The 15,588-nt window shown below is 38.7% G+C and overlaps 1 protein-coding gene across 1 annotated transcript in view; it reads left to right on the top strand.

Annotated features, from left to right (window-relative positions):
* The window catches only part of LOC126162374 (nuclear pore complex protein Nup85), a 139,270-nt gene that overhangs the window by 94,777 nt on the left and 28,905 nt on the right, over positions 1–15,588 (top strand). The window contains exons 9-11 of the mRNA XM_049918832.1: positions 4,205–4,422; positions 8,336–8,554; positions 13,983–14,082. Of these exons, the coding sequence (XP_049774789.1) occupies positions 4,205–4,422; positions 8,336–8,554; positions 13,983–14,082 (537 nt within the window). The remainder of the gene's footprint in view (positions 1–4,204; positions 4,423–8,335; positions 8,555–13,982; positions 14,083–15,588) is intronic.

Genomic DNA, 15,588 nt, shown 5'->3' with positions numbered 1-15,588 from the left:
TTTGTGCAACTTTGGGAACTTCCATTGAGAAAACTGTTAGATAAGAAGTTGATACAATGGCTGGCCAAGAGGCAAAGTTCCAGGTGCTACCAAAAGAAAAACTTTAATGTAGAAATTACTGTTTGTAGTTTACAAAATTAATTTCCTGTGCTTCATACTATACATTTATCACCTTATCCCAACAACAATACAATAAAATTATTGGCTGAATTTGGCTGTAGCGTCATGTCTTTTTTGCCATGTTTGAGTGCAATAAATTATCTGTTGTGACCAAAATTTTCATTGCGGAGATGTAATAGCATACCAGAACACTGTTAGATGTCTTTGAATCACACAGCAGACCATTCTTTTTCAGTTTAGTGTACCTGAGTTTTGAACTACTTATTTTCCAACCTCAGTTACTAGCTTGAATTATTGCTTTGTTACATAATGGGGCCCAGAAATTTCAGATAAAGTGCAACTGCTACAAACTCTGAACTTACTGTTCCATTTTCTGAATGTGAGCAGGTATCTGCTATTACATAAGTATTTACCCCCCTACCATTTCACTAAATGCTCCTCAGTATGTTTCATATGAGTTGAACATTTGCTCTTACTTTTATTTGATTGCTGTTTGTATTTGTGCATGTGCAGGTTCTCATGACTGGGTGCCCTCTCCTAGAATCCTAAGACCAACAAGTCTTTCCTCATTGCCTGTGCTTAACACCTCCCCTGTTTATTTAATTTTGTTTGTTTGTTTCTTTCTTCAGTTCAGTGACAATATTTTTACCATTTATTTGTCATTCCTGTCTGTGTCTTTGAATAAAATTATATGCTTCTCTCCATGTTTCACTAACACGTTTATATCTACATCATAATATTCGGATAAATGTCACACTAAATTTATTCCGATTAAGTTTTATTGACTGTGCCTGCAAGCTCATAAGGCACAGTTCCCACCAAGGCAATATGATTTGCAATGTGCATAGAACAACAGTTGAAGGGCTTAACTGGTTTACATTGGGATGGCAATGGTAAGTCTCATATCATAGCTTAACAGTGAACTGGTTCTCTTTTTTTGCAATTTACCCATAGTTACAGTGATACTTTCAAGTTAAGAAAAAACCACTGTACATATTTTGAAAAGTTTTCAATGGAAAATGTAGTTGCTGACCAATTTATGCTTTTTCAGTCATAGATGCTACATACGAAATGTAGCTAACATATCGAAACTGTTTTTAACACAGGAAGGATAGCCATACCTCCTTCCAGTCGCGAGTAAATAGGTGATATACATTGGAAGTTGTTCAAGATGTGTTTGGCAGTGACAAGTCACATGTGAAGCTATTTCTGCTTGTTATGTGAAGCTACCTCTTGTTTTTCATGTTTGTAAGCTGCTGATACAAGTTGAAATGTACACTTGCACATTTGCTTTCAATCTGGGAAGACCGGCTCCTGTGCAGAGTTTACCATACTCTGCTACATCATCGATGATGACTGATCTCACTTCAAATCTCGCAACATTTCTTCTAACTGAATCATATACCTCTTTCCAAAACTGAATAGTCGTAGAAATACTATCCTAGTTTTATTAAATTGTAAACATTATTTAAATACATACCACATTAAGTAAAATCAAACAATGGAAAATCGAGGATGGAATACAACAGTATTATGAAAAGGGAAGTTGCTACTTACCATATAGCGGAAATGCTGATTCACATATAGACGCCACAAAAAGGCTATCACAAATAAGCTTTTGGCCAACAAGGCCTTTGTCAAAAGTAGACTGCTGCTGCTGCTGCTGCTGCTGCTGCTGCTACTACTACTACTACTACTACTACTACTACGCGACCCCCCCCCCCCCCCCCACACACACACACACACACACACACACACACACACACACACACACACACAGGCTTTGTTGGACTACCACGCGCGTGCGCGCGCACACACACACACACACACACACACACACACACACACACACACACACACACAGGCTTTGTTGGGTGAAAGCTTATTTGTGACAGTCTTTTTGTTGTGCCTATCTGCGACTTAGCATCACTGCCATATGGTGAGTAGCAATTTTCTATGTTATATAAAGCATCACACTAGGAGGTCTTCCTAAAAATAAAGCTTTCAAAGTGGTGTTTTTAACATCACTGAAGCACTTGGACCAACTTACCTTACTGTAATGAGTAGCTTCTCAGCAGGTGAAATAGCAAGTTCAAAACTTGTGTCTTGCTTCGTTGTGTGTCCTGCTTTGATAGAGTAGCAAATACTAGTTGCTCCAAACAGCGGGAACTGTGTGGACTCATTCGCTAAGTTAATGAAATTTGTGTTCATGTTGAGAGCTCTCCAAAAATCATAGCCAAACTGTTTGAAATTTAAACTGTTGTAATCTGCACCCAGTACTTCCTTTTCTTCATTTTTCTGAGCTTAAAATGATAAGCCACAATAATTTCATCTTCAGAAGAGTTCATGATTGCAACTGAGGCAGAAACATGATTCATGCTGTCTTGTTGCCTGCCCTAGTGGGAAAACAAGTGTCACACAGATAAGTATTGTGTCGCACAACATTAATTGCAGTGTGTTGTATCACATACTGCATCACATCAGTAGGAACTGCACCTAAAACTTCTCACATAATACTGATTCTTGCTCATGACAGAAATTCAAGAAGCCCCATTAGGCAGTGGTGGACAGTGCCACAATTTCCAAAGAAAATTAAAAAATAATTTTAGGTGTTTGTTTGTACAAACAATTAATAATAAGAATATGCTGCCGGTTTGCAAGTTTTCCAGCCCTTGATGTTACTATCTTTCCTCCTGCAGTTTAAAGAGTAAGCATCTGATTTCCGACTCCTTCCTACTTACATATTTAACAGTTATCCTTTGAAGATAAGATTTCTGACCATTATTGAGTACAAAACATTTGTGATTAATTAATGAATTTCTTTGGCTAAGCATGTGATGTACTTGAATTGCAATCACTAGTTAGTCTTGTTTAGTAGCATACCTTTTTAAGTTGCAGTTTTATTAACAAATGAAAATGTTAGTTAACAAATGTTGAATCATAATATTGTAATAAAAATAAAATCTTATATTTAATTGTTGGTTATGTGAAAATAAATTAAAATTTGGTACCAATATGAGTAAAGCCTTTCTTTTTTAATTAGGTTGAATGAAAAAAGTATTTGATTTTTCTATTTGAAGTGTCAAATTTTTGTGCCAAATTTTATTTTTTTTGTGAACTCTCACATTTTCATGCAAATTAATAATTAAAGGATTTATTTTATTAAACTGATGCCATGCTTGTAAATTAATATTTCCATTTTTCAATACATATAGAATCCAAAAACAGTATAAATTAATCTATTAGTGAAATTCAGACAAGTGACTTTGTGCACTCAATCTGAGTACACTTCCTACTGAGCTCCTAATAAATTTGTTGAGAGATTAAAAATGTACTTACCAGCACTTCGGACTCTTCTAATCTTCAAATGGTTTCTTAAGAATTGTATCATACTGCTATAGGAAATTAATGTCCAGGCACTGACCTTCAAAACATATAAGTATGAAGAAAATTGGAGGAAGCTATTCCAGGGCATGCCACAAGATCCCCTAGTTAGATGTCCATGAACAAAAACATTAATTCTGTAATTAGTTTAAGCTTAACACTAGAACATTTAACTTTCTCAGTAGTAACTAAGCATTTTGCATCAACTAATTATGCTAAGCCTAAAATATGAGCCTATTTAAATTTTATTAGTGTACATCAAAAGATATGAGTAAAATACACACATTTATTATTCTGAAAGAATGAAGTTTGTGAGGACAGTTAAAAGTATATCTTGAATTTTCGTTCTTCAGTTGGTGCTTGCTGAGAATTCTGAGTTAATTCATAATGTGAATTTAGAACAATAGTGAGAATTTGCCGTATGTATAGTGAATAAATATTGTTATACCTGAGATTGTGTAAGATGGCATAGCAGCAGAGGTTGTCCTGGAATGCACAAGGCTTGAGTTAAAATTTTGATCGTGCATTTTAATGTGTGACTGCAAAGATTCATACCAAACTCCTAAGACCTCAAGTCTCCCAATCCAAATTATAAAAAAAACTGAAGGGTATTGTTTAAAGTGTTGCTATGGTTTATATTATATTATGTAAAGGTACTGCTCATGCTCTTATGTCATTCTTACATATTGTGTGTCCACAGAATACCAAGCGACCTACATGAACAGCTACTGCTAGAGTATGGTGCATTATTAATGAGCCATCAGTCACTGTGGCAGGTTGGGGTTAGTTACTTAGACCACTGTAAAACATATGGACGTCACTACCTGGAACTTTTGCTGTCACACGTTCCAATTTCCAATGAATCCAAAGCTCTTCTTGTTGTCCAGGTTGCAAGGAATCGAGGGCTCTTTGAAATAGGTTTGTATTCCATATTAGAAAATCTGAAAAAATATGCAGAATTATATTAACAGAATATTCCGTCGGTTCTTGGTAGAACAACATTATAATAATAAATGAAAAGCACCAGTTTGCTTTTGTTCTACAATATATTGTAGAACAAAAGCAAACTGGTACTTTTCATTTATTATTATATGCAGAATTGGTTATTGTAGTTATCTCACTGGATTATTTTGTGTTTCTACATCCTCACTATTTCAACTAATTTGACCAAGTGATTTCAATCCAGTTCTTTGATCCTCCATTAAACTTAGGATCTGTGCCAAATTAAACTGTAGTGAATGTTTTCCTGTCCTCTGAGACACATACCCTTACAAAATCCTACATGTACTACAATACTACTTTCCATATCACTAGATTCATAACTGGGTTCATCACTTAAATTTCACACTTTTATTTTACCATTTTAAATTTGAAAAAATTGAGCATCATTGTACTGTTACCAGTCAAAAATATTTTTCATGTCAGGTCTAGTTATCCAGCCAGCTTTTACCATTAATAGGTTTCACTGTGCACAATTGCATACGGTGTGTGGCAACAAAAAAAGTATTGGCGCATGTCAGCATTCATTAATAGCTGTGTTCTTTGAAAATGTAAACAATGAATCAAAGGTACTTTTCAATTGCAGAAGGAAAGTTGCTACTCACCATATAGCAGAGATGCTGAGTCGTGATAGGCACAATAAAAAGATTCACACAATTAAAGCTTTTGGCCATTAAGACCTTTGTCAGCAGTACACACACACACACACACACACACACACACACACACACACACACACACACACACGTACGTATGTACGTACGTACGTACGTACGTCTGCAGTCTCAGAGAGCTGAAACTACACTGTGAGCAACAGCACCAGCGCATAATGGGAGTGGCGACTGGGTGGGGGTAAGGAGGAGGCTGGTGCGGAGAGGGGGAGGGATAGTATGGTGGGAGTGGTGGACAGTGAGGTGTTGTACTTTAGACAGAGGGCAGAAGAGAAGGTGCGGAGGGGGGAAGGGGTAAGTAGCGGAAAGGAGAGAAATAAAAAGACTGGGTGTGGCGGTGAAATGACGGCTGCCTAGTGCTGGAATGGAAACAGGAGGGGGCTATATGGGTGAGGACAGTGACTAATGAAGATTGAGGCTAGGAGGGTTACGGGAACATAGGATGTATTGCAGGGAAAGTTCCCATCTGCGCAAATCAGAAAAGCTGATGTTGTTGGGAAGGATCCATATGGCATAGGCTGTGAAGCAGTTATTGAGATGAGTAATGTCATGTTTGGCAGCGTTTTCAGAAACAGGGTGGTCCACTTGTTTCTTGGCCACAGTTTGTCAGTGGCCATTCATGCAGACAGACAGCTTGTTGAAACTTCCTGGCAGATTAAAACTGTGTGCCCGACCGAGGCTCGAACTCGGGACCTTTGCCTTTCGCGGGCAAGTGCTCTACCAACTGAGCTACCGAAGCACGACTCACGTCCGGTACTCACAGCTTTATTCCTGCCAGTACCTCGTCTCCTACCTTCCAAACTTTACAGAAGCTCTCCTGCGAACCTTGCAGAACTAGCACTCCTGAAAGAAAGGATATTGTGGAGACATGGCTTAGCCACAGCCTGGGGGATGTTTCCAGAATGAGATTTTCACTCTGCAGCGGAGTGTGCGCTGATATGAAACTTCCTGGCAGATTAAAACTGTGTGCCCGACCGAGACTCGAACTCGGGACCTTTGCCTTTCGCGGGCAAGTGCTCTACCAACTGAGCTACCGAAGCACGACTCACGCCCGGTACTCACAGCTTTACTTCTGCCAGTACTGTCTCCGCAATATCCTTTCTTTCAGGAGTGCTAGTTCTGCAAGGTTCGCAGGAGAGCTTCTGTAAAGTTTGGAAGGTAGGAGACGAGGTACTGGCAGAAGTAAAGCTGTGAGTACCGGACGTGAGTCGTGCTTCGGTAGCTCAGTTGGTAGAGCACTTGCCCGCGAAAGGCAAAGGTCCCGAGTTCGAGTCTCGGTCGGGCACACAGTTTTAATCTGCCAGGAAGTTTCATATCAGCGCACACTCCGCTGCAGAGTGAAAATCTCATTCTGGAGACAGCTTGTTGGTTGTCATGTCTACGTAGAATGCAGCTCAGTGGTTGCAGCTTAGCTTGTAAATCACATGACTGGTTTCACAGGTAGCCCTGCCTTTGATGGGATAGGTGATTTTCATGACCGGACTGGAGTAGGTGGTGGTAGGAGGATGTATGGGACAGGTCTTGCATCTAGGTCTATTACAGGGTATGAGCCATGAGGTAAGGGGGCTGGGAGCAGGGGTTGTGTAAGGATGGATGAGTATATTGTGTAGGTTTGAGGAGGGGGGGGGGGGGGAGGCCCTCATATATCATATATGCACTGAACACAGTGTCATCTGCTGGCGAAGATTGACTAGAATGGATGTAGCTACAGATCAAGGCAAGTAGATTTCAGTTGACACAGCTACTCCTGTCAACCACCATTTGTTGTGTGTTCATTGTAATGTTCATCTAGCATTGCTTTAGAGATTGAAGTGTTTTATGTTGTTAGCTTTTCTTTCTAGTAGAAGTTTGGTGGTTTCTGTCCCCATTTAAAGATGGAAAATATCACAAAAAGAGAGAGAACATCTTTTCATTGGAAAAGGATGTAAAATTCTCAAGACATTAAGTTCATAGAGGAACAGGCATTGCTTTAACACAGATTTTAAGGAAACATGTGTCTATGCTGAACACCATCAAAAACAGACTGTATTTTGGAAAACCCAAATAACAGTGGACCAAATTCAAAACATGCAGTGCTAGGAAAAATTGCAAAACACTGGTTTTAGACAGCAAGTTTCCAACACCCCCATTAATGTCATGATGATGTATGAAAAGGCACTTCAGTTGGCAAATATGCTTGGTATTGAGGAATACTTTGCATCTGACGGATGGATCGAAAGATTGAGGAAGTAGTATATTGTGATGTACAAAATTGTGTCGTGAAGAAGGCAATGTAGGCATGAAAACCATTGGTGAATGCCAGAGAGGGTAGATGACAAGACCTTCTACATTAATATAAATCGAAGAACATTTTCAGCATAAATGAAGCTAGTCTCTTGGTTCAGCATACTTACGTACAAAACACTTGCCTTTAAAGGCAAAAATTGTCATGGGGGAAATGGCAAAGTGCACTTTACAGTAGTGCTAGACGTATATGCTTATAGCTTTGAAAAATTAAATAGTTTGTGTTTGGCAAATAAAAATGCAGTGTTTTAAAAAAGTAAAATAATTGCCAACAAACTCCAGTGCCAATTATTGGTGACAACTTTGTCACTATTGAAAGCACATCTTTGAAGATGTGATTGACATTCATACCCAGGAAAACTGTAACAGTGCAAGAAGTGCTGCTGAGGATGATGGTGAGATTCTTCCTATTGCAGATGTAAACGCAGAAGTGACAACAATAGGAAAATATATTTGTGACGTATATGTGAAAGCTTTCCATTGTGTCATTGTGTATATGAACTGGAAAACAATATTGAAAAAAAAAATTGCCAAAAAATTAAAGCAACTCACCATTTTGGATCTTTGTGTTAAAAAGTAGGAACTGATGTACCTATTTGTTAATTGTGTCACATTTATGTAAGACTATCCAAATTAAAGGCTTTTATAATAAATAAAATGGCTTATTAATGTTTTATGGATTATATGCTTAAATGGTTAATAAGTATCATGTGGTTAGGAACACATTTTTTCCCATTCTAATATATTGCCCGCTGGATAATATTTGTGAGTATTTTCCTTCTCAAAACTCCACAGAAATAATTTGTATAATAACTACAGAGTGTAATGAGTATAACAGATTCAAATACTGTTTTTTTTTTTTTTTTTTTTTTTTGCAGTGTCATCTGTTAGCAGAGTGATGATGCGTCGGTGGTTAAGATTGGGAAGATGGGGAGCAGCATTGACATGGGCTCTGCGGTCACAAGATTCTAAAATGGCATCATATCTTGCTGATCAGTACCTACAAGAATATTGTGCAAAGGGATCATTTTCATCTATTGACATACTTGAAAATCTGGGATCAAGCATGCTACTAAGTGACCGTCTAACATTCCTTGGTCAGTAAAGTGTGTGTATCATATAACATAAAGTTCAGTTGCTTACTCAGTAATTGCTTGTTGAAGTAACAGTCAAATCACCAGCAAATAATTTTTATTCTAGTTGACTGTAAAGTGTCACCCAACAGTCACATGTCATGGGCCTTCAAAGAAAACTACAAATAGGGGTATATATGAACACATATTACAAACAGCAGTATTTCTGTTACGTGAACCAATTTGTCCTCAAACACCATTTGTTAATCAGTTTAATCAGCAGGGAACATCATTTTGTATACAAATTTTTTATACAACTAAAACACTGCAGACAAGTTACTGTTAACCATAAAATTAATGACCTTTAATCCCAATTGATAGTCTGAAAAACTAAATGTGGATTGCATGATATCAGTGATTAAACAGTTCAGTAATTTTTTCAATACTCTGATTAGTTATGAAAATTATGTAGGCTCTTCTCTTGCTGACCATGGAATTTGGCTGTTTTTACAAAATCGGTTTTTTCTACTGTGTGTGTGTGTGTGTGTGTGTGTGTGTGTGTGTGTGTATGTGTGTGTGTGTGTGTGTGTGTGTGTGCGTGCGCGTGTACCAGCAGATTCCAGATAGGTGCCCCACATAGTCTCACACCACACACTGTCAAGAGACCAGAAAATTTAGGGTTTAGTCAAAGGACAGGTGTTAATCAAAGTGCGTCTAAGGAAGCAAGCATCAGCATAGATGCTGAAGGGTGCCGTTACCAGCATGTGATAATCATATGTACCAGAATGAACATGTACAAAATTACATCCAAAACATTCACTGTATTTCACACAGAAATTAAGGGGAAGAATGCAAGCTGTTAGAACTATTTGAAATACTTTTCCACAAAATATTTTTTCCAAATACATTTTAAATAAATGAACTGGATTGAACAATCTCAGGTTTTTCAGTACCCATACAAAAATTTATTCCTAAAAAGCCTTTTTTGATTTAGAAGCTGCAGTATGTGTGAGACTGGTTGAACATGGTCAATGTATGAGTGTGCAACCATCACTATAATGCTTGATACCTGTCTGTTCCACCAACAAAGAATGGGATCTATGTTTTTGTGTTGCAGTACAGCATTGTCACATTTAGTGGCTGTTGCGTGTAGTAGGAAATAATCTAGCTTTTCAAAAGTTGTAAAGTATCAAATTGTAGGAATGAGCCAACCAACCTAAACTCAGTAAAATTTCTATTTTATAGCATGCATTAGAAGGTAGATATAATGGTACTGAATGCACATTGCATTTGTCTTTTGGTCAGATTAGCTTATAAACTGATATCTACAGTTTTGTCTTGATACCAAATCCTGTTAAAACTTTACATAAAAATCAATACTCCTCAAGCATCACAAACTGATGGGCCTAGTTGGCAGAAGACCAATTGTCGTAGTAGGATGACTTACTTAGAGGTGCGTTAAAATTAATTCTTGACTGGTGAGACAGGAGAGGAAATAAAGAAATGCCACTACTGTATTACCGGCTTAATAGAAGTGTGTTTTCTCTCAACCCAAGCCATTCTCTTGTGTTATGTTGTGGCTCTAGCAACATTCTTGAGCAGCTTTATTTGCAGCCTTATTTTCCTGGTATCCAGTAGAATACCACATTCATCTGTGGACAGGTAAAGGAGCCCATTTGGTCTTGGTTACATGTGGGATACTTTGAGGCAGGCTTTGCCGGTTGGAACAAATACCAGTGCTCTCAAGGTGACATAAAAATCTACATCAAACACTATGAATTCATTAAGAAACTCCTAAAGACACAGTCAGGAGATACTTTTGAACAGCCAGTTGCTTCAATATAGTATGTTTATTGTCATGTGCATTTCATCCTTTTCATGGGCAATCTCATATTGGGGATTAAAAGAGCTTCATGTGCCAATACAATAGGATTCTGCTGCTGTTGTAATTTGCAATAAAACACATCTGAAATCTTTGTCATGTTTTATATAAAACCAACTGTTGCAAATGACCTTAATCAAGGACATATATAGATCAAGCAGCTTGTGCTGTATTCAGGTCTAATATCGTAGAATTTAATCGTGCTTGTAGAGTTGGTTTTTCAAGAATATTATTGAACTCTATTTTGACTGAGTGGCAGGAGAGGGAATAAGGGGACTGAGAACCTCCAGTAATATCAGTGAAGTACAGTAATATGATGCTGCACAGATGTAGAGGGGGCCTGGTTTAGATAGTGGGCATGTCAGTACTTGGATTTTTTTTCCAGTGATGGGATATTTAAGGGTGTGCCCCAGATTAATCTTTGAGGCCCTTGGCTAATCGTGACAGTCATGAGATGATGATAATTTTGGTGTCAGAACGTAGTCCGAGGAACAATGTGTAGGCGATAATTCACATAATTGCTGGTCAGAAGCTGGTGCCAGAGAGCATCTCTAGCCTGGCTCTGACACTCCAGGCAGCAGCCAGTAGTAGTTAATGCATGATTTCTCTCCCATGCTCCCCACTGGCTACCCACAGAGGTGCATAGTGAGAACAAACAACCATTGTTGGAGTGACAATCCTACTTGGCACATAGGCCACAATGAATTGTACTTTAACATTAAAGGAGAATATTAAAACAGAAAATTAAAATAAAGTAAAAAATGTCAATTACCAATTAGACTGGTTATGTAACCAGCACAATATTTTGATCTCACAGTGCCCAGTGACAGTCAAGATAACTCAGTGCGTTATGTGCCTTCAACCCATATGTGTACTGCTGTGCCTGATGCAGCAGCCCAGCAAATGCTCTTAGGCTTTAGGCAACCAAGATGAAGGAAGCTTGATCTATCATAAAGATTTGTGTTGGCAGGCTGTAACTCAGAAGCTGTGGTGTCTGGTAGGCCACACTGTCATTCATCAGGCACCCCACCCAATTTTAAATGCCTCCTATACAGACCTTATAGAAAGGTTTGATGGCAGTCCTTACTCACCAATCTACCACAGGAGGAAATCATCAACATATATAGGAATGCATGGCACCTAAGGTCTAAATGCTGATGCATCACTGTCTTATTAACTGGGTACTTAAGATTGAAAGGAAAATTTTACGAACTGATAGATGGCCCATCAATGGATCCCAATTCTGATTACTTGCAGTAGACATCTTTGTCAAGGCATTTGAAGAACCAGTTCACCTTTGCCCCATATGCTGGCTTTGTTATACACATACACCTTTGTCACCTGGCCACACATTGAAGAAAAGTTGGATAACATCTACTATCACCTCCATCAAGAGCATGCCAATACCCAATTCACAGTGGAAATAGAAAATAGTGGCATTCTTCCCTTTCTTGATGTGGAAGTGTACAGAAAGCCTGATGACTCTTCAGGCAGTGTATCCAGAAACATACCAATATTGAAATATACCAGCAAGCCAACTCGCACATCAGCAAAAATGGTATAAATCTGCCCTGTACATGCTAACAATAGAGGGCACTCTGTGTAAGTTACCCAAGACACTTGCATCTTAAACTGCAAGCCACTTCCTGAGTCAACAACAGAATAGTATGTAGCATTGTGGCATCGTAAAATAAAACTGTAAGGGAGAAAAAGATGATACAAAAGCACATCACCCTCCTACTACATGTGCAGGACATCAGTGAATGAATTCGGAAAGTTCTTCACTGAATGGGCATCATGCCGATAAATAGGAACGGAAACAAAATCAGAAGTGTACTTCAGGCCACGAAGCATGGTATAGACAATCTACTTGCCTGGAGTGTACAAAGTAAACTGCAGGTGCAGAACAGAATATGTTTCTGAGATGAAGCATCATATCATCACACACCTAATAAAACACAAAATGGATATACAACTTAGATGCTGCAGTTAGCCAGCAGTGTTGGAGTATCACAAACAGAGCAGCAAAGTGATAGAACACGGGAAGCACATGTAGTGGCCAGGCACCCACTGACCGTTAAAAGAAAGTTAGAGGAGGCTATTGAAATTGTGAAGCAGATTGACAGCAGAAACAGGGTACTATCAGTTTGGCTGCCAGCAGTAACCAGCTTAAGGGTTGACAGCATTCTCAAGGTTACTCTACCAGGCACATAATACACTTAGTAGCCATACACACGGTGCATTGAGTTGTCTTGTATGCCACTTGACACTGTGGAAGCAAAATATTATGTCATTGTATTGGATTGCATAATATTTACTGTTAACAGCCATTAGGAACTAAAATAAAAACCTCGTGAGCTCAGTGAGAATCCCAACAAACTGACACTATGAACAGGATGAAATTACATTTTACAGGGTGAACATTAATAAAACCAACAAAGGACAGGGACGGATTTTTGACTGGAAATGGAGGGAAAAAAATCTTATGGACGTGTGTCCAGAAATGGACAGTGTTCATGCAATGATAACAAATCATCCTGGAACACAGAACAGAGCTGCATTGCCTCCATATCACAACAGATGTTCAGAGTGGCCTCCATGGGGTTACAAGTGATAGGGATAGTAACAGTTGTTATGCAGGATACACATGATCATACTTTCGCTTCCATGCTGATGGACCACTTTCCTAGCACTTGTACTAGCATTCGTTTCAATATCCTGTAGAACCCGGTCCTCCAGATCTGGTGTACACGCACTCAGTCATCTCCTTGCACATTTGTCTGTCTGAAAGGACCCACGATCACACAAACATCTAAAAATGGCTTTAAATGTGGTGTGATGTGGTTGGTATCTGTGAAGGTATTTGTTGTGGTATAAGCGTACTGCCTCTTGACCATTTCCATCTGCTTGGCAGTACAGAAACACTATCTCAGCTTGTTACTGACACGAATACCAGACCATTCTACTGCTTAGAGCACACTGCGTCAATCACACGATCTGCAACACACAAGGAACACATAACACGTGGTCAGAGGAACTGTCACTAATCAGCGCCATCAATTGTGGCAACGATGTGTTTCGGGATACATGTTCATAGGACCTTTTTTCCTCTATTTCCAGTCAGGAATCCATATCTGCAGTTTTAGTTCACCCTGTATAAGAACTGAACACAGAACTGGCACTGTAGTAAATACATCACCCCCCCCCCCCCCTTGCAAAAGGAGCCGAAACATTGATTTTATAATCAACTTCACAACAGACAGAGACCTAGATTTTTTTATAGAAAATACAATTTGTCAACAATTTTCCCATTATTATGCTGTCACAGTAGAAAAGTACTTTGAAGGTGAAACATGACAGTTGTTTATATACATAAGTCTCTTTAATTTTTGAAAACAATGTTGTTGTTGTGGTGGTGGTGGTGGTGGTGGTGGTAGTAGTAGTAGTAGTAGTAGTAGTAGTAGTAGTAGTAGTAGTAGTACTTGTGTGCTGCTTTTGGAAAGCTGTTTCATAAAGTGCAGCTTGTTCACAAGTATTGTATAAAAAATGTTTTTTTTTTTCCCCCAACAGGCAAGTACTGCGAATTTCATCAGCTGTACCGAGCAGGTGACTTCAGAGAGGCTGCAACACTCTTGGTTTCTATTATGATATCAAAGCTTGCTCCAAAATAGTAAGTATTTTTACTCTTGGTGTCTGCACAAGTATAAAACACTTCACTAATGACTGATCTACCCCCACCCCTCCCTATCCCAATTTCCACTATACAATTACACTACTTACCTTTATCTCATTTGCCATAATTCCATAATTAGTTGGCTGAAGCACTCATCATCAGGTGATGTTGCTGTAGCTGCAGAGGTTTCTTTTTCTTTTTTCCTTTGTATGTGTTTGTGTGGGGGAGGGGAGGGGGGCTACACACGCGCACGCATGTGCATATTTGAGGGATAAGAAGATGAAGGTGACATGTGTAAGTCCTGAATTATAGTGGAGCAGTGCAACAGAGTAGCTGTGCATCGGGCAGCTGCCGCAGCACTGCTTCATGACCAGGTATAGTGGGAACATGGAGCAGTTTAGCAACTACCAGGCTCGCTTCACTGGTTGGACAGCAAATGCACAAGCCAGCCAATCTAAAATCTTTCTCAAACTATTTTAGAGAAACTACTCAGTAAAAAAAATGATTTTCATGATTTATTTGTCAACTTCATGAGGAAATGATTGTCATTTCTTAAATTGTCAGGGTTATTGTGATACTGCAAAATTAATTAAACTACTGCAAGAAAAATGAATAGGCAATGAAAACTAGAGGTAGCTATGCCTTTGTATTTGATACATATTAGGTCATACGGTTCTGTGTACTAAATGTGGTTAATTTATTGAACTATTTTTTTAAACTGGGGGTGGGATCTGTAACTCGCTCCATTCTGGGGAAAATGGATTGCATATAGCGTACTGTGTTCTGCTCTTGTGCCCAGATGATAAAGTGGAAGTGAAATATTCATAACCCCCATGTATCCCAAACAGTGTAAGATATTGAAACAAGATTTTGGCAATTGATAGCACACAAAGAGGAGAGTAGGTTGCCGTATTGTTACTGTGCATAACTTCCTCACCGAGCATGATAAAATATTGCAATAATGTGATTTTTTTTAAGAGTCAGCTGTGAATGGTGAAACAAAAATTTTATATAGGTTCCTAGAAACCAGAAGTGGGATCCACAACCATTGTAAGAATTCTAGAGTCAACTACGAAAGTGTTGTGGGCTTACCTGCAACCACTCCGCTTGAGAGTACCTTCTGAAGATCATTTTCTAAATTTTGTAAATGATTTATACAACATACATAACTTATCAAAAGCAGTCTGTGATGTTGACAAATAACAAAATTGTCTAAAATGCCCAGAAAATTCTGGTACAATGTTTTATAGTTGTAAACATTTTCATTCAATAGTACTGAAAGTAATGGCAAATCCTCATGGGAAATTCATCATAATCTATGTTGGGTGATAGGGGAAGGAAAGTGAAAGCGGTGCCAGTCTCTCCATTACCAAAGACAGCAGTTGTATTGCCTTTCGTATTCATTGCGAACATGGTGGATCCATTGTTGAGACATTCTATCTAATACTGTAGTCAGTGTGTTTTAGATCCACGGAAAGACTATTTCAATAGACACTTTATCCT

This window comes from Schistocerca cancellata, chromosome 2, assembly GCF_023864275.1.
Source record: "Schistocerca cancellata isolate TAMUIC-IGC-003103 chromosome 2, iqSchCanc2.1, whole genome shotgun sequence".
Classification (NCBI taxonomy): Eukaryota; Metazoa; Arthropoda; class Insecta; order Orthoptera; family Acrididae; genus Schistocerca; species Schistocerca cancellata.
The sequence above is the reverse complement of the archived record's forward strand: the minus strand, read 5'-3'. Positions and strand labels throughout refer to the sequence as shown.